General features: G+C 38.2%; 1 protein-coding gene across 2 annotated transcripts in view; it reads left to right on the plus strand.

Moving 5' to 3' along the window:
* Positions 1 to 8,730: 8,730 nt before the first annotated feature.
* The window catches only part of LOC136852292 (uncharacterized), a 59,609-nt gene continuing 42,014 nt past the window's right edge, over positions 8,731 to 26,325 (plus strand). The window contains exons 1-2 of one of the 2 annotated variants that reach the window (XM_067126789.1): positions 8,731 to 9,396; positions 23,946 to 24,495. In XM_067126789.1, coding sequence (XP_066982890.1) covers positions 9,309 to 9,396; positions 23,946 to 24,495 — 638 coding nt within the window. In that variant the 5' untranslated portion in view covers positions 8,731 to 9,308. The remainder of the gene's footprint in view (positions 9,397 to 23,945; positions 24,496 to 26,325) is intronic. The other variant, XM_067126790.1, reaches the window with a different exon arrangement.

Genomic DNA, 26,325 nt, shown 5'->3' on the forward strand with positions numbered 1-26,325 from the left:
TCTACATCATGTCTGACTAGCACAGCAAATTCTACCTGAGGAAAATGCAAATTTTGTAAATAATTCCCACTGGAAATCAAACAGAAGCACACAAATAAAAAATTCCACTAACTCTAAACAGTACAATCTTTCATTTCTGAAATGGGGAGATAATTATGTGAAATTCATGTGAAAAATATCGAAAAAGTAAAGGACTGTTTAAAACTAATATTCTCGACATACTTTACCCGTAATTAAAGTTAACCTCGGAAATAACTACAGAAAATCCAACAACAGTCAATATATAATATAAAAAAATTATAATACTAATTAAAATGAGAATTCTACGATCACATTACCACCTTGTCTAAGTACACCATTTACTAACGCCTACGTCTAAAATATTCAAGTTTTTAAAAGGCTAGGAGGGGGTAGGAAAGGGTGGTGAGGTGGGGGGGGAAGTGATACGCTGTTACGAGCTAAACAGTGAAACGTCTTAAATGACAAATGTGCATAAGTAATTTGATGAGTGCATGTACTGATTCCAATGAACAATGGGATCGATGAATAATGAAGAGGAGGAGTGCAAATGAATGAGCGACGGGCTGAAGATGGCGAATAAAGGCTGGATGAATAAGAGATGCGGACGTGACGGCGGAAACATCCACTGGATCGAATGATGTCAATTAGACCCAAACAGAAGAATGCCTCATTTAATCTGCATTCGCATTAATCATTCTCCACACCGAACTGCGGCTTTTCATACACTGAAAAAGCACACTTGATATTCCCAAATAACTCAAGCACATTCGCTTTTGCTGTCCGCTTCATCTGCAAAGCCAAATTTTTTACTAAAATTGTGAAGCAACTGAAAAAATATACATTATTATTGCACTTGAACCTCAGAATACGATAAATACTTATCGTAGTCTGCATCGTCGCTTAACACACCTTTAAAAGTTTAAGTCTTCACGATCCACGCAGAAGTAATTCGACGGCCAGCGACAGGGTTTGTGGGTTCTCTTCGAGGAATGGAATTAAAGCCAATTTATTTGAGGCCACCAGTTGCCATAATTTATTGCTACTGTAGGAAATTATGGATCAAAAGCCAATATCCTCTTTAGCTGCACGGAAGTAAAATTCCAATATAAACAAGCCACCTGACGGCCCTGTCGTGATTTTCTTTATTGAAACAATAACTAACTGTTAATGTATTATTTCATCAGTAATCATCCCATTACAAAGAAGCTCGAGCAGCTCATTACTTCATCATCCTTGATTCACCAGTTACTGTAGAGGAAGAATTGTCTTCTTTTCTCTGGAGCTACCCTATTCAGAAAAGATATATATATATATATATATATATATATATATATATATATATACACACACATACATACATGTATACACACACACACAAATATATATATATATATTTGTATATATATATATATATATATATATATATATATATATATATATATATATATATATAAGGTTAGAGTTAATAACTGCAAACATATGCATTTACTTGTAAAAGTTCCGGTAATCATGACCAGCAGTGTTCGTTCTTACAAACACACACACATGCACACACACACACACACACACATATATATATATATATATATAATATATATATATATATATATATATATATATATATATATATATATATATACATATATATATATATACAAATTTCTAAATAACACAAAGATACCAAAAAAAAAGTTCATAATTCAAGAAGATTAAATTATATTATAGAACAAGAGGACCCACTTTACTGGCATGCATAACCTTACGCAGAAGGTATGGTTCATAACCTAAAATTAAATGGTGTGGGGAAAAATCGTCATTTCTATGATAAATCGGAAATGCTGCAAAGCCTGTGGAAATTCTATGAGTGTACATTATATCTATCATGAATTAATGAGTAAACCATACAAACAAGCTTTAATCAATGGATCTGTGTAATGGCAGATTTCATTCATACAAAAGAGCATTTTCCGTCTATGAGTACTTTGTAAGTGATAATAGTGTATGGTATTAATTTAACTGACCACTTTATAGACACTTCCATCCCCTGACACAACAAAAGGTGCTATTATTATTATTATTATTATTATTATTAGAATAAAATTGAACAGAATATAGAGTTTAGGGCTAAGGCCAAGCGCTGGGACCTGTGAGGCCATTCAGCACTGAAACTGAAATTGACGGTAGAAAGGTTTGAAATGAGTAACAGGAGGAAAACCTCGCAGTTGCACTATGAATCAATCGTTAGGAGAGGGTGGAAAGTAAGATGGGAGAAATAGAATATGAACGGAGGTACAGGAAAAGGAGTAAAAGGTGTTGCAGTTGGGGGCCGAAGGGACGCTGCAAAGAACCCTACAATGCACCGCATGAGTTGCACTGACGGCACTTTCCCCTACGGGATTTTTATTATTATTATTATTATTATTATTATTATTATTATTATTATTATTATTATTATTCAGAAAATGAACCATATTCATACGGAACAGGCCCACAGGGGCCACTGACTTGAAAATCCAAAAGAATATGATGTTCATTAGGAAGAGGAGAAAGTAAAAAGAAATAAAGAAATAGATCTCACTTATTAAAAAGAAACAATAAATAAATAAATTAATAAACTGATAAAAATATATATATGATAACGAAGTTTTACGAAACTGTACCTTGAAGAAAGACAACAAAACAGTCTCTGGTACGTCCGTCACTTCAGTGCCCAACCACACACACACACACACACAGAGAGAGAGAGAGAGAGAGAGAGAGAGAGAGAGAGAGAGAGAGAGAGAGAGAGAGAGAGAGAGAGAGAGAGAACTTTTTCACGATTTTAAAGCAACTGCATTCGTATACATAAGAGGTTTATGACTCAGCACTTAGTTAAATTTTTCCACAAACATCAAGGAGATGATTTTTGTAAATGCCGCATTCCGTTAAAGGTAACGCATATTCAATAATTCCAAATAAACACATACATTAACCTTCGCAATTAAATCCTCCCACGATATTATACGAACTACTTAAATAAACGCGTCTAAAAGAGAATTTTCCGATTTCACTTCTGCGTCACGTTTCCGCTATGATCGCTACTATACTATAATTATCATCATCACGATAATCATAATTGAAAGCATGATACCATCATTTTCAATCCTACCATTAACAAGATTATCATGTAAAGCACATTTTTCCCCACTAATCCTGAGATTTTTACTTCAACAATTTTTTATTTACTTCAACAATTTTTTAAATATTTACGGTACAAAGGATGAAACTGCTAGATCCCGTGATCCCTAATAGAGATTACAACCCCACAACGTCCGGTGTTCCCTTACGGACATCCATCCATGAAATGGCCTGACCAAACGCTGATGAGGGGAAGGCCATCACTGCAATGAATGTGTACTTTAAAGCCTTGCGATCGCCGGAGATGAGCAACACTGGGTTTAGTCCGCAGCTACAGAGCCACCGCCATGGAACAAGAGAAGCCGTTTGCCACATAACTTATGCGGGCATCCGCCAGCAATATCAGATAAAATGTGGATTTATGGCAAAACTATTTTCATCCGTCACCCAAATTCTTTTTCGCATCTAGCCATACCCTGCAGCTACGAACGAGCGAAGGAAGAAAACAAATAAATCAGAAACAGAGAGATAAAACCAATAGGGAAATAAAATATGAGAAATAAACAAGCGGGAAATGCTGTCACATTCAACACCGGTGAATTAATATCGGGAGTTATCAGAGCGGAACTAATAAGAATAGAGAGTTCCATCGCGCGAGTTGTGTGGCGTCGTAATTGCCAGTATTACGAGAGCAGCGACGCCACCTGGAGGTGTGAGAGAACAGTGAGAGAACAGCGCACAGTTAAAGAAATGGCCGCATTTTTCATTCACAAACTCATCAGGCTCTTTAACACAAGGACCAGCTGTGAGAATTTATTTCAGACAGATTAAAAAATGGCGAAGTACAATGGGACTCATAAAAGAGGGCGTGAGTCCCAAATTCCATTTGAGAATAAGAGAGAAACGTAAATGAAAATTTAAAACATATAAAACTGATAAGGGGACTTACTACGATTTCTAAGTCGACGATAATCAACGCAATAATGAATTCATATATTCTACATTCATAAGATGTACATTTCATCTTAAGTATCTAAAACAAAAAATTAATCATTTCGTGTTCTTTAACCACTCTTATGCACATGAATATGGACATTCGGAACAGGAAAGTCAGCAGTACACTTACCTGCAGTGAAATTACGATCAGGAAGAACAACAATTAGAATCTTTAAAACCCCTTGCTATGACGGGAGCCCTCCTAAAAGCAATTACAGCAATCAGCAAAAAGAAAACAAAATTACTCGTACACATGCGCTCAAATGTGCTGATGTGTGTTAAATATGTACAAATGTCTAAGGCTTACATACACACACAAAATATTATATATATATATATATATATATATATATATATATATATATATATATATATATATATATATATATATATATATATATATATGTGTGTGTGTGTGTGTGTGTGTATATAATTATAACAGGACCTCATTCAAACTGGATGGTATCTAGTGGAGATATTTATTCAAAAAAAGTTACAAACTTTCTAGGACAAACAGTCCTTATTCTCAAGTATAAATATCTCCATCCAGTTTGAATGAGGTCCTGTTAATAATTGTACTAATGCACAGAACAATTGTGTATGTGATAAAAAGATAAAGTTATATATATATATATATATATATATATATATATATATATATATATATATATATCAGATCTCAGTAAAAAATAACCGGATATATAATATACGTCAGAGAAATAAACAACAATGCTTCTACGCCAATGCAGGACAAGCATTCGTGGCAACAAAACTGACGCTGGCCTGACTTAAGGCCAAAAGGCCCAGTTTCCCCGATTTCAATAATGAGAGATGCTGAATTAGGAAAAAGGAAAGAGTAACGAAAACCAATTTGCTATCAGTGACCAGCTTACGAAAATAAAACATTAGATAGGCTCCAATTACTTTTTTTTTTTACCACCTTCGGCGTTTCTTTCATTACAGCAGGCAGAGGTACCCTCAACAGTGCGCCATGCCAGCAGTCCACCGATTTGCACACCTGTCTTTGCCTTTATGTTTTGTCAAATATTTATTTACCTATCTTTTATTATTTCCCTTTGTATCGTATTAAGCTTCCCATAGAAGATTAAAAGCACATTAGGAACAATAATAATTAACTAATTGCACGTACTATTATAATACAGATTCTTTCATTATATTTACACAAACTTTGCATATGAAACTCTAACACGATGCAACAATTTAGAAAGTCAGTTGCAGCATCAAAACATTCTCAAACAGCAGCAACTAAGCAAAACAAGAGGCTGGTGAACAACTTAAGAGTTAGAAATAGGTGGATTATGAAGCCATATTTAAAATAAATATGACCTGAAGTATATATCTGCTTGTCTTTTGTAACCGATGTCAACAATATTGTAATTAACTTCGTTTCTACCACATTTCTATTTTAGATATTGCAGATGTTGTTGTTACCGCTGTAATTATTGTCGCAGGCCATAAGGATTGTAACAATTGAACTATTACCAATTGCATTTATTGTAATTACTATTCTCACAATATACTTAAGTTAATTTAGATACCACGAAAAAATATTTTATATTCACCGCTAATGTTAGCGCGATTACCGACAACATTTCTCCTTAACAATATTCTACATATGTGCAACTACTTTTGCATTATCTACATTAAAAATATTCTTATTATTATTATTATTATTATTCATGCGATAACCAACGATATTTTTTCCTTAACAATATTTTACATCAGGGTAACTATTTTCGCATGATCTAAATAAATATTATTATTATTATTATTATTATTATTATTATTATTATTATTATTATTATTCAAAAAACATTCTGGGTGAACGCAAATCACAGAAATAAAATCCACAACTTTGAGCATGTTAAATTGTAATACACCATCCGAATAACAAAAGACAGTTTTTAAAATTGTTTTAATTTAAAACATAACTTCATGATTCATACTGGTTATAATAACGAATTATGATAAGTAATAATGGAAGAGATTCATAATTCTCCTTCATAACAGTCTAGAAAGAACTTCCATAGCATCAAGTACCTAAAAATGTCAAGGAAAATCGCCTAGCACTTAAGAATGGCATTCTTAATGACAATGGTATTCTAAACTGAAACAATACTGATGGAAGGTAGATTTTATTCATTTTCCAGCAAGCCCCTTCAGATTATTGCAAACTGGGGTATCCTTCATTTGTATTCATCGATTTTAATTTGCAAATGTAAATAACAGTTTGTTAAAAATGTTTTGTTCATCATGCATTTTTAATAATAATAATAATAATAATAATAATAATAATAATAATAATAATAATAATAATAATCATAATAATAATAAAGGAAACGTATACTAAAGATTTATATGCCTTTAAAGTATACGGGATGTCTGAATGAAAATTCTGGTTGGCGATGGAAGCGGAGAAGACTCACAAAAGCTCCCTTCTGTTATTCGGACATTTTTATTACACTGCAATAATAAAATTGTGGATTTTATTTCTGTGCTGATTTCGTTCGTCACCCAGAACAATTTATGTGAATAATAATAATAATAATAATAATAATAATAATAATAATAATAATAATTTTAGATTTTCAAACCATAAATAATAATGAGAATACCGGACAGATGGCCATCTACAGACCAACGTCCCCGAGAACCAATCCTTTGGTTTGTTTGACCAAAGAGAAAAGTCTATGTGACTCATTAAATTGATTGGTTTGAGCGGGAGTCATTTTCGTTCTTCAAGTGATTTGCTCAGATAATTTTTTGATTAAGAGAGCACCGGGTCGGGACACTAAACTAGCAGAGGAGAAGCTTAGAATCTTGCGTTCTCCCATTATGGTGATTGGGCGATTTCCAATTTCAAGGGACTGTCTCCAATCATCTCAAAAGATATTCTCAACACTGAATACAACAACAACAACAACAACAACAATAATAATAATAATAATAATAATAATAATAATAATAATAATAAAAGGAAAATTAATAAGAATGAATAATTAGTAACGATAATAAGACACGTATTCATTATATTTTCAATTACAACCAGAAAATGACTTTGCAATACCATTCAGTTCATATTTTGGTAACGAATGCACATAAAATATTTGCACCGCAACCGTTGGCAGCAAACCATGGCGGATGCGAAACCGTATGACAAACTTCCGCAGACATTTTCCTGTACTGGCTTTCCCTAAACCTAACGGGAGACTTGTTCAACCCCGCTCAGAGCAACAGGTATTATAGGTACTACTCGGCTGGCATCTGAGACAGGAATGAATGGAAGCGGGTTCGTGTTTCTGCTCGAAGTGTGAGGAAGAAAAATCTGGTAGGTTTTCCAAACAACGTCTTTTTAAATATGAATATTCATGTAACATTGTAAGGCCTAAGCTTACAAGCTACTGAAATCACATCAGTAAAGAACTTTGTTAACTTCACTCATTTCCTTACGAATGATAAGCGCGAAGAAGGAAGAAAAGGGCTGTGATGAAAAAAAAAAGAAAAGAAAGAATGATTAGCAGAAAAGGAAATCAACTCCAGTTGATAACTCCGTCTTCCTGAACACTTTGGCAGGTTTATTATTGCGGTCAGCTGTCTCGAATTTTCCTCGGTCGAGTTTATCATTCGTCCGTTTTTTGCTTGGAACTCTTCAAGAGTAGATACTCTCTCTCTCTCTCTCTCTCTCTCTCTCTCTCTCTCTCTCTCTCTCTTTGTGCATGAGCTAGTTATAATTTGGCTCAGACAGAATTAATAATTTACATAAAAAAGGAAATATGTATACACATCTGAGGGCATTAGAAATATATATATATATATATATATATATATATATATATATATATATATATATATATATATATATATATATATATATATATATATATATGTGTGTGTGTGCATGTGTGTGTGTGTGCGCGCGCCGAATTCAACAGGTCATAATCAGCGGAACTCTGCATACATCACGGCCAATAAATTCCAATTTCTTGATTTCCACTGTGTGGACGCTATATTTCAACACACTCCTATTCATGTGGTCATGTGTGTTCAATCACTTATTAACTAATAATGATGCTTCAAGGCCAGTCCAGAAACAATACTCTTTGCGGGAATCTAACATCACATGCCTACCAAATTTTCGGAACCTATCAATCACGCTTGATATCTAAACAAAATTTTGCCCCAATGAGTTCCGACTCGTTAATAAATGGAAGTGAATTTTTTTTTATTTCTTTCATATATACAATGAAATGTCTCGTACTGCTTTACAATTAAACAAGAGTAATTTACACATGTTTTAGATAAATATATTCTTGCATTACAATAGTGTCAGCCATGCGCCTACATAGCAATCTCTGGGAAGGCTCGACTAGCGGAGCGACAAGCCCTCCGCACAACCATCTCCCTTGGCGTCCACACTGCCTCTGGCTCGGTCAAAACACGCCAACTCTCCTGAACCTCCTCCACCAACGCGTTGAGGAGGGTGAACGTAACGCACGAACAAAGCATCCGCAGCACCTTCCTCCTGTCTCCACCCGCCCGACGATGTACCTGCGCCAGCTCACCTGTAGCGGCAGCAGACAGTTGCACGCCAGCCGCCTTTGAGCTAGCACCAGACCCACGTCACTGGTGGGTCGTCGTAAATCTCGGCACACACACACACACACTCGCTGGAACATTCAACTCTGGAAGAGGAATCGTCGCGAAGTGATTAAAGTGATCTCCCGAGATTTCGCCCGTCGCCGGAGGAATTTTAAACGATATACAGTGCTCCGTGAATGAGTCCGTCACCTGGAAGATTTGGATCCTATCAGTTTATTTCGATTTTCTTATTTTATTCTGTTGGGAATTTCGAAAAATTTTGTATTCCATCTCGATGACATGCCAGTGGAGTGTTGCCTTGCCCAACGGATTGCAAGAATGCGGTGGAGGTGAAGAGAATAATAATTGTGATTCTCTGTTGTTGATTTTATGTTGACAGATTTTGGTGAACTCACCCCTTCGACGAAAGTGTCCTTTTTTGAGTTCTGTGTCAGACCTTTGCCACTTGTGACCTGTGACCCGCATGTCGCCAGCAGGTCAGGCAGTGGCAGTGTAGTGACCTAAGTAGTGGGAAGAGGAAATTCTAGTGGATAGAAGGACTGTTAAAAGGCTGAATGCGAGCCATGACAGACTTGGACACTAGCGCCGCTGTCGTCTGGCCAAAGTGGTGTTATTCTAGTAAGTCAGCTTGGTATCATTCCCGTAAGTTAAAACTCAGATTTCTTTTCTCACTAACTCTTTAATCTAGAGAAATACGCACACACAGGCCCCAAAAGTCCTTTCACTAATGCTTCACTTTAGTTACTTCCACTCTTAGTCGCTCTATTTCCGTAAGTATGTTTTAGTGATAATGTGGTGACAGCTGAAATTTTGAAAGTGCTATCTGCTTTCATGTGGTAAAAAATTTTCTCTGATGACGAAGCTGCCAGAAAATATTTATTTTGTTTTTAAAGGTTTTAGGATATTGAAAATGATCAGTGTAGATTGTGGAAAACCACCCAATCAATGTATAAATGTTTTTTAAACAATTGGTATTTAGAAAATATATATACACATTAAAAAGGGAATTGACACAAGTAAAAGAAGATGAAAAGAGAATTTATTCCAAATTTCGGGAGGGATTCAATTATTCACTTGGTTTATCTAAACATGTTTTGCGCAAGTAAAGAAATCGTATTTGAATCGAATTCATTTATAAGTTAACACGATATCAATAAATGAGAGGATTTATTAGAGACTCCTGTCCACCGAACCCGAACAACATAAAGGCTATGCATGTAAATTCGAATAGCTAGCTTTTTTTGGTAAAATGTAAATTAAGGAACTGTGTTCCCAGCGCAGCATGTATGCCTCGGACGAAAATAAAACCCAAATTCCGGGATATGCAAAAGCATCGTACACGTTTCTAAGACACTTGAAAAATTCCCCCGATCGCAGGCAGCTCCTTAAAGGGGGTAAGGCCAAGACTGACCTCCGACCTGCATTAAACCTTGACAGTCCAATCCCTTTTGCCCTTATCAAAGGCCTTATTCCGGCTTCCACGGAACCCTTTTCCCTTTATCAAGGCCCTTCGTCTGTTTAAGGATGAAGTCAATTAGTCAATATTCTCTGGTTCGTTTTCCAGCGAAACTTTCTACTTGCCATAAAATTAATACAACAAATGAAGATGTATGCAAATTCTACCTCGTCGACGAGCATCCACATGAATCTCAACTGCAGTTGCAGATATGGCAGCGTAATGTTATAAAGCAAACCGAAGCAAGATGTTCCATAAACACAAACTGTCCATTCTCAAAGGAGAAATATCAAACGATTATTCTAAGATGCCAGTAGGGCAACGTGACCTCTATGTAAGGAGTTCCTAAGGGTGGGAGTAATAGGAAAGATCAAGAAGGCATCGGTTGTTAAAATATACCCGCAACAATAGTCTATAACGAACGCCAACACTGTCCCCTTTGCTTGAATGGGAAGGTGATGGGAGGAGTTGACATGAGGGACCCAAGAGTCCTCTAGAAATAGAATATCACACGACCCACAGAATACCATTGTTGCGCATTTCTATTCTACTGTTCTCTTGCCGTAAAGTTTTATTCTATCATTATTCTTTTATTCTATCCTATTTCTATTTCCATCATCATACACTGTTATTATACTTCTATTTCTTTTAATGTGCTTTTCTAGTCTAATAATTCACCGCTGATGTGCAATTCTATTTCTGTTATATGAATGTTTATTCTATTTCTTTTCTCTCTTCCTCTTCTTAACTTTGTAAGTTGTTTTACTCACTAGTTTGTGTTTCAAATTAGTTATTGATCTCTCACAATGTTTTGCAGTTACCAACTCGATTAATCATTCTGAGTTAATCAATTATTTTTTATATCTGAAAACTTATCAATAGTTCCAATAAATAATCCAAACATTTCTCAAGAAACTTTGACGCTTTTTCAAAAGCTCACAAAAATACTGAGACATCTTCAAGAAATTCTGAGTATAATTTATGATATGAAGAGCTCTTCATAATCGCGCTCATTTTATGTGTCAAGATTTTGTCTCGACAAAGCTCATGCATAATGCGCGTGTGTCGTTAACATTATTTAAATAGGGGGAGCTCTTCCTTGTTCCTGAAATCACAGGCTGTGACAACCGTAATTTTTGGAAGGGATACTGCCATACCTGGAGACGAAGTCGAACAAGCGAGGAATTCCAAAACATCACAATGATAAAACAGTGCTTTGAAAGGCAAAGAAAACTGTGCTATAAATACGACTATAAAAAGTTACTGAATCTATCTCTCTCGGGGTTATGAATTAAGCTGCATTCAAGCCGACGTCAGTGTAAATCAAATGGATAAAAGGGAGGGAAGTAGGACACTGTATCACTTTTGCCAATCATGGGTGCTGTGAGATTTGGTACGTTTGATGTGGCTTATGTCCAGGGAAAATAAAAAAAAAAACATTAACCAATAGGAGAAAAATTAATGCACATTCTGGTTTATTTTTAAGAGTAAAATTAGGATACAGCATCAATAAGCTCGGAACGATTGTATTAACTCACTACCTTGTAAAACAGGAAATTAATCTGCAGGTACGTGAATTTATCACACAGGAAAAGTGAACGACTCAAGACTTGCGAAAGCGCTTTGATTCACTTATGAGGAAAATTGATTAAACGTAATAAAATGACTAGAATAATCTTCCGGTTGTCGGACCTTACAAAACACAATTCCGCCAATAGATGTCAGCACCCTACGCAAAAATCACTTCTTTTTTCAGTAACCATCCCAGACCTGCTCTTGGTGTTCCAGCGTCCCTTCGTACCTTTCACAGTCTCCCTTCCACATTTCCCTTATTTTATTAATCCTTGGGAGTTCTCGTGCCTCCCATAGGAAAACACCGCAAGCGGGCAGCAGCAACCGCCCCCCGCCCCCTCCAACCCCTTCACAAGAACGCTACTAAAGGGGCATCGGGATTAAGGCAAATTTATGGTAACCCCGCCCCTACGCCCACGGAGGGGAGAGAGAGGGAGAGAGGGAGAGACCATCATCCGTATGTAGCATACTGACTGATCACCGCCCGAATACGATGACGAATGTGCATCTATTACCGGCTCAAAGCCTTCGGGTCCTGCGTAAGTAATGCTAATGAGACCCGGGATGCCGAAGTCGAAAAATGGCTTTATTGAAACTGCGGGGCCGAGATGGATGACCACGGGTGATGAGAGGCACTTCAGGTTTCATTTATCTGGGTTCTGTTTCTCCGTTTGAGACCCGAAACCTGAATTATTCATTCACGGCCCAAGACAAATATTAGGAATACTTTCTACCAGCGCCTTCCCCAACTCGCTTCGGAAGAAGAAGACGATTTAAGGGAAACGTGTCTCGCTGACCAAAAATATGGTTGTTCTGAAAATAAAATTTGCCCCGAAATTGATGGCAATCATAGTCTGACAATACAACGCAGTTGTTAATAAGAAGTAATGATAATGACTAGAACAATCACTTCCGAACAGAGCATTCCTTCACTTGGTATAACAGAGTGGCAATAAGAACAGGTTCCGAAAGAAACGATGCAACGACCGAGGGCAGCAGAAGCAGAAGCTGAAGCAGGAGAACCTGAAAGGCTTCCTCATTCACCGTCGAAGGCTTCAAAATGGATCGACAATGAAACGGACTCCATTCGAGAAAAAGCAGAAGAAGAAGAAGAAGAAGAAGTCTGATCCCAGATTGTGTGTATTTGGCTCTGGACAGGACGCGGGGTGTAGCCTGGGCCACTCCGGAGCACAATGTGGTTCAAAGAGGCCATTCGAAATCAAGCCACGAATCTGTTTGTATTGGCGTTTTATAGGACTGTTGCATCCAGCGCCGAATGGGATCCTCCGTGGCTGTAAACATTTCTTTATTGATAAGACGCCTACATAAAGGCATATCTTGCTCTCCCTCGCAGGTTTCAACTGCCTTCCAGGCAACGTGCTGTCTCACAGAATAAGACGTTCACTTGTAAATTCTGTCTAATTTACTTCACTGCTCCTTGCAGAACTCCTTCTTCATGTCACACTAACGTAATCATTAAAAACATTTTGGCTCAAATATATTTTTTAATAAGATATATATATATATATATATATATATATATATATATATATATATATATATATATATATATATATATATATATATATATATATATATATATATATATATATATATATATATAGTGTGTGTGTGTGTGATATATATATATATATATATATATATATATATATATATATATATATATATATATATATATATATAGTTATAAACACATAACCGTAATGTATATGTAGATACACGGATGAATAGATTGAGTTGTACACGAAAAACATGGGCTACCGTTATTCTTGATAATTAATTATTATGATTTTTAAGCAAAAAAAAAAAAAAAAAATTGCTGCACGTATATTAAAATCATAAATCAACATGAGACTTTGTACCCCCAAAAACAAAACAAACCGACAGACGCCATAAAAACCACTCTCCTTATGTAATAAATACGACGTCCCTATTCTTATACTTGTCAACCCGTTTGTTCTGAAGGAAGCGCTCCTTACGAGAGAAGGACATTTGCATTAGAATCCATTCCATATCCCATAAGGACTCCCTCAGCCTCGCGGGGATTCCTTCAACGGTCCTGCCAGAGCCGTTTCTATTATGTCACTTCGTAAAAGCTTTTCAATTCACTATAATTTAGGTGACAACTCCCATGTAAAGAAAGGTGATTATCTTGTCATAACCTGCACGAGAGCCTGCTGAAGGTACTCCCGTAAGGGCTTCTTCCCATCTGGAAAGTGGTTGTACCTATAGGTGTGAACGATGGCTTATAGATGTGATATAAAAAGCGCATTAGCATCACTTGTCCCTTATCCAAATATCCCATTTTATATTCTCATTTCTATATAGATATGCATCTAGCATTCTTCCGCCAATCCAAACATATTACAAGATCAAGTTTTACATCTGCTCTAAATCAAACGATATTACTGAGTCAAGTTTTACAGCTGCACTGTCGTCAATCAGTCGTTAAAACAAATTACACAGACTCATCATGGACGACAACATAAATGAGATTTGTGAAATGCTTCAACGTTTCGACACCAGTGACGACAGAATCAATCACTACTGGTCTCCCAATGGGCTGTCGCCATGACGGCCCTTATACGGAGAGACAGACGGAAGGGTTATAATCATTAATAGTCCGAAGGCCCATCTAGAGCGATGGGAAAAAAAAAAAAAAAAAAAGTGCAATCTCGAACACTAATGGACGGCTGCCGCTTCTCACTTGGCCAACTTTTAGGAGAGGCCATTTTACTCCAAATGTACTTCAAATAAGAGGATGTCTGGCTGATGGCCTGGCAAATCACATGTTTCATCGGAATGAAATTTCTATTTGGTTCTCTCTTCTTTAACAACAAACTTCTTTAAAGACTGATAGCGAACATTTGCCAAGAGCTTGTGTCTGTTCTTTCCTATTTATTGTGTGAGGCATTGCGTGTGTCTGTGTGTGCGCGCGCATGTATATATAATATATAATATACATAATAAGTATATATAACATACAATATACAGAAGTATATATAATATACATAATAAGTAGGAAAGAACAGACATAAGCTCTTGGCAAATGTTCACTGTCAGACTGTTTAAAAAGTGTGCTATTTGCTATATATATATATATATATATATATATATATATATATATATATATATATATATATATATATATAATATATAAACTACAACTACCCCTTTTACATCAAATTTACAGACCTTTATCAAAACTTCTGAATGATAAAGTGAAAATCTATATGATGAACAGCATCTACATTGGTGGAGATATATATATATATAACATATATATATATATATATATATATATATATATATATATATATATATATATATATATGTTTTATATATATATATATATATATATATACATATATACACACACATAATGTATATATATTATCAAACCAAAAGGCACAGGGTAAATGCACTATGTATATCATAAAACCTATGTGCATACATACATCTGTAAACGCATACACACATATACATATATATCCACTTAATCATAATATCTGTTTTGTAACTCCCATAGATATTAAAGAAATCCATCTGCCTATCAGCTTCAGATAAAGAACCGAAGATATAAGCAGAACTGGGAGATAAGCAACACCGTCCTGTATAAGATCACTCTGATAAAGAAAATAAAGTCTTCATCTCTATGAAAAGAAACGCCAAGTATAGTGGTATACGCACGAAATAAACTACCTGGACACAGTGCTTCGTACAAACAGAATCCTTCCGAACATACCCGGGGGACCTTTTTCATCCGGGGCTTAATCTCCGTATCAGGGCTCTCGAATCAGTCGCCGACATCAGCACTTGAGTCGGTGCATTCTGGTTACGCGGGATGAGAAACCCGAAAAGCCCTCAACTGATGTGCCGACGCTTGCTACTCTAATGCTGGAAGGGCCATCAGATTTCAGGATTCCGCGCGGAAGGAGGTTAAAATTGTGCACGTCAAGTTTCCTGTTGTGAAACGGTCAATATTACACAAGGCTCTTCCAAGTTACAAAAATATTGTTCTTGCTTTACCGATAGTGGTCGTCATTATCATTTCATATATTCAAATAACTGCAACGCTTCCGCCGATGCATAATGTAAGCGGGTGTACACACACAAATCCGACTCATGAGCAATATACTATGACAGACTGGATTGTATTAACAGTTATTTACAATAATCCACGTGTACTTATGTATCCACATGTGCTCATATGAACAATATATATATAATATAAATATTCATATATATATATATATATATATATATATATATATATATATATATATATATATATATATATATATATATATATATGTATGTATGTATGTATGTATGTATGTATGTACTTATACGTATATATAAATGTATATGTATACATATATATTTACATTTCTTTAAACAGCCCAAGCCTTTCAGGGAAGACTACACTTTATCTTCCACGAACTTCCTTCAGCTACTCAAAAGGCTCAGTCCCAAACGGGTTACATGAATAGAAAATCCGATTTCGACAGGACGAGGCCGTTGACAAGTGTCCCTTAAGTTATCTGTAGAGTACCTGTAGAATCTCTCCAGCCATCTTCAATTTCAACACCAGGTTATCATCCGCGCAGCATTCCTCCCCTATTATGCCTATGCCGGAGATAGCATCGAACAAACAGGAGGTTGCGATTTCTCCACCGTCGTTAGATAGTCATCGTGGAGCCATTCCTCGGGGGAAATGGAGAGAAAAGGGGGTGCTACAGGGAAGCGGTGGGAATACTGTACGTTTAAAATGCGTCTTATGTTATGGATGCCTTTTACGAAATGACCCTGCTTTTCTGTTGATACCGGTTCGGGTCTCGCGATATTACCTCTATAATTCTGATTAGATTCATGGATTGTCTTTTTTCAATAACAGACAGCATAAAATAAAGTATCTCTATCTGCCTATTTTTCGGAAGGATACTTGCTAAACTGTCAATACACTTTGGAGATGATGATGATAATAATAGTGAACACAATAATACCACAAAGACAAAAGGGTGTGTTTTAAAATTTCACAGGTATTATTGACACTTTTAGCGACTTCACTTCAATCAGACAGAAAACTGTCAGCAAAGCCACGAATCTAACGAGGTGCACAATCCACAATCCATCCGTCAAAAATTAATTTATCACCTAAGGATAATTCATTGGTCGCAGTGTTCACTTCTACCTACTCCGAATAACTTGAAGAAATTTGTAATCTGCACGGAAGTTACATGAAATCACCGGTCACTGTTTATGAGAAAATAATTAATTAGTCACCTCCTCTACTAGCGCAAATTAATTCCTCACGTACCATCCTCGCTGACAATTAATTCACGAACCGCATGTTTGCCGCCGACACGCGCACACCAAACGGCGACTGCAAGAGGAAGAGTCGCTCTACCCGAAATCCACCCCCGCCCCCATTTAACGAAGAAACTTGCAGTCAAATTTTCGCAACGCCGGATTAAATACGGAGGCTCGTGGGACTGGCGGCCTCTTCGTCCGCCGTGGGAGGAACAGATAACTGATAAATACGGCATCATGAGCCGTATTTCAGGCGATATCATCAGATAAAGCTGATCAAGTGACAAGCAGCGCGCGAAATGCGCAAGATACAAGAGGCAGGGGGTCGGCCATATACACTTTGACCCACTAACATTCCTAAACAAAAGACGATCGTCTACTTGGGGCGAAGAGAATCTAATAGTCTCTTGTTCCTCCCTGAGTCTAATGTTGCGAAGTGAGTGCAACAGAATTCATCTGCATACGAATCCCTATTTACAGCTTCTTTCTTGAGGGGCGTCATCCTTGCTCTCCTTTGAAAATAAGATTTCCGCGTCCTTGCTGAGGCTTTCAAAAAATGAAAGCATCTGATGAAAATTTTAAAAGCTAAAGCACACGTCAAAAAATCATTAGTAGAATGTAAGAAAATTATTGCTAATACTATAGTTTAACTGCAATGCACAGCGTTAAAATGACTACAATTAGATTTTGACATTTTTCGGGGAGAGGGTTATGGGAAATAACTCAGGTAAAGAAGCAAGATGAACGACACTATTAATGTGTTCATATGGACATGATTTGGTTTCAGAAGAAGAAAGCTTTTACAATCCCGCCGTCAGGTTTACAGTCTGCGGAGATAGATGGGAATTGCACAGTGGGATTTATAGCGTGGTTTGGAAATTTCGAAAGCCGACCTAAGAAGTCTTGGTTTTAGCCCTGTGCTTATTTATGCCGATTTATTTTTTCAATATTCGTCTTTTATCGTGCCAGGGTAATTCCCAATCCCCCATTCTCATAACAGGTGACGATGGAATGATGTTCAATAAAGGCGCTTTCGGGCCAAAAAGGCTCTTGGTCCCATTTCGTACCTGAAGGAATGCAAAACAACCAAAGATAATGACAAGCTTTGCGGTGGTCAGAGGTATCCTACAATTGCAGTGACCAGGAGCTAGAGAAAATGGAACTGAGGGTGGGTGGGAGATGGGAGATGGGAGACAGGGGGGAGGGGGGGGAGACCAAGAAGCGGAGGAGACCAGTGGTGACCGAAAGCACGCGAAAGGCGGTGACCACTGCCATTCCTCCCAACTCATGTAAAGTTAAAAGATGGCTGGGTGCGGCCGCCGAAGGTGGCACGCGACCACTGCGCAGATGGTAATTTCGATGTTAAGTAGCAGAGATGATTATCTGCGATCTACTTCCTGATGTGACTAACTGTCCGCGCTGCGGCATTGCCCTCCTCGCTTCTCTTCCGCACATGACTGTCTTTAGTGAATCCGTCATTGATTCAATCAGAAATTCTTTATGGATTGTTCAACTCCGAGAGTTCGTGTTTACTGCAGGCATCTGCCACCTCCCAGCAGACGTTGGTCAAATGGTCAAGAAACATCATCTCAAACACAAGTAGAAAACTTAAAAAAAAAAAAAAAGGTAAATAATTCACAATGCAGTAGGAATATAAACACACAGGGGAAGATAAATAAATGGAAGGCCGGCAAGAGAAAGGTTCCTGTAAAAGTGACGTCGGTCGCCACGCGTCGTTGAACTTTCCTCTCTCTCTCTCTCTCTCTCTCTCTCTCTCTCTCTCTCTCTCTCTCTCTCCACAAAGACTTAATTGTTTTACTATTGTGGGATTCTTAACCTTAGAACGGAGAAAAACGGACACGATAAAAAAATGGTGATTGAAATCATGATGGAAGTCCTTGATTTTAGATTTACACACACACACATATATATAACTACATATATACTATATATATATATATATATATATATATATATATATATATATATATATATTATATATATATATATAATATATATATTTATATCTATATATACATATAGCCTACGTTATGTATATATAATATATATACACACACACACACACACACACACACACACATATATATATATATATATATATATATATATATATATATATATATATATATATGCATTGTGTATGTGTATATATATATACATGTACCTTTAATAACAGGTGAAGGGGAGAAGAAAGGGGATGGCCGAATGTTGCGGAAAGCAGACCGCGATATTTAAGGGAAAGTTTAATTCTTGGCGATTAGGTTGATGGCAGTGAACCCAAAAGTATCTAGTAGAAGCTTCAGACAAACACACCAAAAATAAATAAACACAAATGCATTACAGTAATACACTTTTTTTTTTCACAATACTCGTATATACATATTAAAAATGTTCAAATCTTGTTTCAAATAATTATAAGAACGCGTGTTCAAGTCTTTGCTACTGGTAACGAGGGATCTGACAGGAAAATGGTCATACTTCAACACGAAACTGAAGACACGGTAGCGGGAAAATTCACCTTATTCTGGGGTGATACCGAATACGCAATATTTTAATGCAGTCTAACGAGCGCGCATGAAACCGTACACGAAATATTACTAGGACGAGGAGAAAACAGCCAACGAAATTCCATCAATATATAAATAAGCTCAGTTATGGTTCAGATTATACAAAAAGTAAATATAATCCCCGACTGTTTTTGTCCCGTTCTGTGTAAGTGGAATCTCAGATGCTGGCTTTAGTACCGAATCACCACTGAATAAAACAGCAGACATTAAATGTACTTTCAAATTTTCAGAAATAACAAAATCTTCATCTGAAAATTTTAGAAATGTTTATGCGATAAACTTAAATACATAAATTTAAAACACAAATGCATAAATTCATATATTTAAATAAATAAGTTTATGGAATTTATCCATCCTGGCAGAGTGAGGATTGCCTTTCTGGGGCACTCCTGTTTTTAATTATGATATGTTGGTGAATATTTCTATGGACATTGATAGTTAACGTTTGCTGTATTTGCTTTCTTCTCTCCTTTCCCCCCTCTCTCTCTCTCTCTCTCTCTCTCTCTCTCTCTCTATAACCGACTACGGAACACTATAGTTGACTGACTACTCGGTGCATAACTCGGTGCTAAGGTCAACAAGGGCGTAATGGGACAAAACGCTTACACCACGAGAGAGAGAGAGAGAGAGAGAGAGAGAGAGAGAATTTGACAAATTCCAATTTCTTATTCTAAATAAGGGTATTTTATTACTGGTGAACATACAGAAATTTCTGTGCAATAACAGATTCCGTAAATGCATCCGGTGTCACAGATTTCGAGCTTCGGTAAGCGAACATTTAGGAACTGGGTAAAGTGTGTGTGTGTGTGTGTGTGTGTGTGTGTGTGTGTGTGTGTGTGTGTGTGTGTGTGTGTGTGTGTACATATATATATATATATATATATATATATATATATATATATATATATATATATATATATATATATATATATATATATTATACGTGAGCTGTGGGCAGTGACGTGAAGGGTATATAATTTGTAGGGTAAGTGGAGTGAGGACGGGGGGATGGGTAGGGTGGGAGAGTGGACGCGTGTGCAAGGGGCCTCCGACACACGTCTCCTGCCAGGCTGGCATGACCCCGTCGCCCCTTGCGGTAGCCGGGGGCGCAGCCCGGTACTGGGAGGGTAAAGGGTGTCCTCTGTGCCCCTGTGCCCGCCCAGTGGTGGCCGCTGTAAGGCCTGCCTGGGGCATCCACTGAGGCATTTGTAGCGGGACCAGAGTCGTGAGCCGCAGGCCAGGGGTCACAGCATCCCGCAGGCCAGGGGTCACGGAATACCCGAGGCCACGACATCAACACCGCAGGCCAGATGACCTGACAGACGCAGAGAGCTAATAGCGACACTTGAAAATACAGGCGAAAGATAGAAGAGAAAAAAAAAAAAAATGGAAAAGGCGGTCTTTCTTATACCCGGCCTCCATCCCCCGCGTGTTATCTTGAAAGACAGCATCATTTATCTGACAAGATGCGATGACCTTTCTATGATAACTTCCTTCACGTGAATCGATTAGATGGAAAAGGCTGATTAACAACAAAGCACCGTAGAGGCACACTCCAAAGGGGGTCAAGTATATGATAACCTTATTCCTTATTCCCAGAAAGCTGATATAAAAAAAAAAAAAAAAAACTTGGATCCCTGAATAAAAAACCTACCTTCACACTTTTCTACATTTCGGAAGTCTTCAAACTCTATTTAGAAATGAGAAGGAAAAACTTTCAGCTCTCCTTCGCAATTGGTTCTTTTGCATGAACTGATCTGACCCTGAGCGCATAAAGTAATGAACCCACAAAATCAACATTTACACAGCGCTGTAACAAACACAGCCATGCGCCAAAGAAAAAAAATTATCAATTATCTCTACGGGATTTACTCACCATGCCACAAATCCCTCCACGCCTTTCCCAAGATGCAAAAAAAAAAATTCAACACCGCAACACCGATGGTAATAGCATAAAAATAATTTCTAAAACTTATCAGTCCCGCTTCTTTTTAAAATCCCGGCATGGAATTAAATTAATTTCAAATTCTTATTAGAAACTAAGTAAGAATGGAGAAAATATAATGGTTATATTTTACAATGCAATTTAAGATCTGATACGGCCAAATAAAAGCGATAAAATTGTCTAAACTTGCTGAAGAGTAAAAACAACGAATGTATTCTGGATGATAATAATAATAATAATAATAATAATAATAATAATAATAATAATAATAATAATAATATTATAACCAGTTATGTAATGATTCATCTTGCAAAACGGTCAATTAGAAACTTCCCTCTCTTCCGTACTTCTGTCTCTTCAACCAGCAAAACTACCTCCTCCCTCAAACCCTCATTTACCCTTGGGCCGGGTTAGTGGGCGGGGGTGACCTGGCCTACCTGTGCCCACAGGTGTCGCCCGAGGCTACCACGCCCACCTGCATTCCGATACGGCCCGATAACAACCATAATTTTGACAGGGTAATTAGGCGTTTGCAAGATTACGAGTAAGTCAGTGGCGCTGGTCTTTTGCTGTCTAGCTTTTTAGCTACAGATGAATTTTTCTTTCATTTTTTTTAATACAAAATGTATTAACAATTACCCACCCCTATGAAAAAGAATACCTGGCATTTTCTTCATTTACGACAGAAAATTGCTAACATTTCAGATCTGATCAGAAGAATTATACGAAAGACCTTTCGAAATTTAGAGCTCATTTTACCCGGAAGGGACTCATTTTACAACAGTTTAAGCGACAGAGTCTTCAACCGTTCGGCAGTCGGAGACTAAATGACAATTGGGCAACGCGAGATCTATTTGAAAGTTGCATCCCATCCAATAACCTCGGCTGCCAAACGCACGATATTTTACTTCGCTTTATTTACGCCCTTCCTACACGGACCAATACTCCATTCACTTGAAACTATTTCACAACTGCCGTTTTTAAAGAAATAAATGATTAATATATACCTAATACGTTAACAAGTCAGAAATACATCAACGGGGCCTCCGTTGCAACAGTCAGATTGCGGCCAATGGAAACGAGCGAGCTTTCCTTTGGGACGAACCGAGCTCTGTGATTGGCTCGGAGTATTTGGCTTGAAAAGTTACCAACGCGACGCGACACTTGACGTCATGCCTCCTGAGAAAAATATTCATGCAAGGGTAAATAATAAAGAAACTTTCCAATGAACTATCTGGATACTGATGACGTTGTAACTCATTGCGGTAAAATATATATCATTACCAAGCGGTCATTTGAAGACGAAATTAAGCCCGAGGTGACAGGGGCGGGCAGCCGAGTAACAAAAACTGGTTAGGGAAGTGTCGGGTCAGCGGGCGAGGATGGGGTCAAGGGTACTTTGGCTCGGGACGGTGTAGGGGGGTAGCGGGTAGAGGAGAGGAGCGAAGCAGTGTGCCCCTCAGGGCAGCTCCAGGTGGGCTGGATTATGACTATGATGCCACCCAAGATGTACTACGTCATCCAGGATCACATGTTAGTCCACTGTGATGACAGCTACCGGGAAATGTCGTCCTCCTCCATCTCCTCCTCTCCTCTGACTCAATCCCTCCCTCGTCATCCGCTTCGGACGATCCCTTTTCTCCGAAGCCCTTTTTGCCAACAACCCCTAAAGCCCTTGTCCTTCACACCAAGCTGCACCTTTGAACCCAAGACCAACCCAACTTACATCCCCTCGGGAATATTTCAACCCCCGATGAATCCTTACCCTTACCCAAGACCCCTTACTCCTCACATCTCACCTAAGTAATGGGCATCGCCTGAGGCTGAACATGGAAGATCATGGCAGAGGTCAAGAAGCTGCAACCACCCTCCTCAGAAGACCTTCGCGTTAAATGCACTGCGTTTTCTCAAGCTACCGAAAAAGACTTTTCGAGAATGGGACGACCATTCGTTAGTTCAGAGAGAGAGAGAGAGAGAGAGAGAGAGAGAGAGAGAGAGAGAGAGAGAGAAATTAAAAGGTTAGGGTCAAGATGGGCGTGCAATGGGCGCGTGCTCAGAGAGGAAGTGTACGCGTGCCACCCTTCACTTTTTTGAACCCTGCATGCTACGCACCCTCCACTATTGTACCACCTTCCCTGACATAAGATTCATTCTTTGACATGTTCCTACAGGGGGGAGGAGGTAATCAGAATCATGAAATGTCTTTATACTTCAGTGTTTCCCAATTTTGCAGAGACGTCAAAGAGTCGTTCCCAAGGGGTCGCTTACTAAACAACGTTCCTCTTTCTCTTTACAGGCAACCAAGGAGAGAGTGAGGGCGCCCAGGACCTGGCTCTCAACAACAACAACACGCCCATCACTAAAGACAAAGAGCACGCTGCGGCAGCTGCCGCCAACGCCGCCGCGGCCGTCGCAGCGTACGGTGCCAAGGGCCGGAAGAAAATCCGGAGGGAGGTGCCGAACGGCGTCCGACCGGAGGAGAAGATGCACTCGGACTCCACGAACGACGTCAAATCAGAAAGACTGTCACCTGACCCAGGGAGCGACGCCCCCACCGCAGCCCATGCGACTCCAAGCCCGTCGGTGTCCCCCAAGTCGCCCGCCTCTCACCGCACCCGAACCCCGTCATTCCCTGGCACGCCCCCAAATCCAGCCTTTACACCACCTGCCGCTCTCCCTACCGCCTACGACCGATTCAGTCCAGCGGCGTTAGGTGGAGTGGGCGGAGTGGGCGGTTTACCAGGGGGGCCCGGAGCTATCAAGCAGATGGAATCCCTCATGAACAGAAACTGTTCCGACCTCATGAGATCTCTGGCAGCTAAATATAACAACAGCAACCCTAACGAGTAAGTCATTCTGGAATTCAGTATTTTCCTTCTTCCTGTTCGTGTTTCCTAAACTCAGTCACATCAAATCCTTTAATTCATGCATCTCACAACTTAAAAAAAAAAAAAAAAACGAAAACACACGTAGCTATTTCAATGAGACCAAACGCCCATTAAGTCGCCTACACTTCGAGTCGTCCTTGCAGCTCTTCAATAAAGCCATCAAAACCTGGAAAGTTACACAGCCGCCCTCCACACCACCATAAGATCCTTATACAACCATAAAAAGGCGCACCATAAAAAGTTCGAGATGACAGTCAGGTCACAAATGTCTCCTTAAAGCCCGTAAAAGAGATTCTGTAGGACAGAACGTTATTTAGCATAGATGTAGCGGCGGTCAACTCGCTACAGGTAGTCTAGATACCTGCTGCGATGTCTCCTCTCGTATCTCGACATCGGATGTCCCGCTTCAGCTCTGAGATCTTCACTTTCAAGTCATAAAACGTCAATATAGTTTTAAAAGTATGTCAACTTCCCCCCCTCAAAACCGTGCGTCGATCATTTCCGACTTTCTCTGATGCAGAGGGTTTTTAGGTTCTTATGAAATTTCCCCCTGAAGAAACGTACGAGAACACAAATTGTAATCTCTTTAAAATGAAAAGCCTTGGTAAGAAAAACGTGGAACACAAAACTGCGCAAGTTATGGAGTTATAAAAAATTAATAGCTAGAACAATCAATCATTAAAAAAATAAATGGTTGTTTTCAAGCTTGAACTCGAGGGTAGGTTATAAAACTATAGACATAAAATATATCATGAAAGTATATATAAAAAAAGAGCTGAGGTCATGTTTATGTAAATTTTCCAAAGTTGAAAAAAAATGAGATCATCCTTTCCAGATGTAAATTTCAAATGAAGCTTCAGAAAAAAAATCCGCACCTTTTAATCCCGCATTTTATCACCTAATATATATTCTACCCGGTCGTCGAGAAGTTTAACATATTCAAATCAACGCCTGGTCCGTATCCACTTTTTATGGCACTGTTATTATGGGCTGTCAATCGAACGGGAGTGTTGGGATGGGCCTTCAATTGACCTATGACCTCCTGCTTGTTAGCTGATGCGCGTCCGTCATCCTTTCTTCAATATATTTTTTTAAAAGTAGAGTCTGACGTGACAGGCAACTGGGTGCCATTATTTAACAGATTCTGAAGTAAGAGACAGAACTATCTTACAAAAGTAATATGGGAATATCAAAAGAAGCACGGGGGCGGTGGGGCTTAAGGTTTCTCCGAGCAGTAGGAGCAATTAGTAATAAATACTTTGCAAAGTCCATCATTTCGTATAGACATGAATGACCAACAGCAAGAAAATGCATTCTACCAGAGATAAAATCGAGTTGCATTTCTCATCTGATCTTGTGAACGTGATTCCAATACTAAAAGCATAATAATACTAAGAAAGGTCATTCAGACTTCTGCTCTTTCAATGGCTAAATCTAATACCTGCCAGTCATTCTGTAATCTATTTACACTCTGTCATCTGCATCCCATTTTCAACGGTGCTTTTCATCTTGCGATCAATCAATGTCTATCATAAGAATTCTCGCACACATGCCCAAACGCTCCATCTTTTTCTTGATGTTCATAATCAGCGTTCTCTCTCTCTCTCTCTCTCTCTCTCTCTCTCTCTCTCTCTCTCTCTCTCTTCTTCTTTTTCTTTTCTTCTTTCTTCTTCGTATAGAGTATACTTACTAGTAGCACGTTTTCTGAGAGCATGTGGTGCACATTTGTACTCGTTAAACACACGATAGATTATAGATTAGCAACAGACCACTGAATCACGATGTACA

Source organism: Macrobrachium rosenbergii, chromosome 25 (genome assembly GCF_040412425.1).
Source record: "Macrobrachium rosenbergii isolate ZJJX-2024 chromosome 25, ASM4041242v1, whole genome shotgun sequence".
NCBI classification, from domain to species: Eukaryota; Metazoa; Arthropoda; class Malacostraca; order Decapoda; family Palaemonidae; genus Macrobrachium; species Macrobrachium rosenbergii.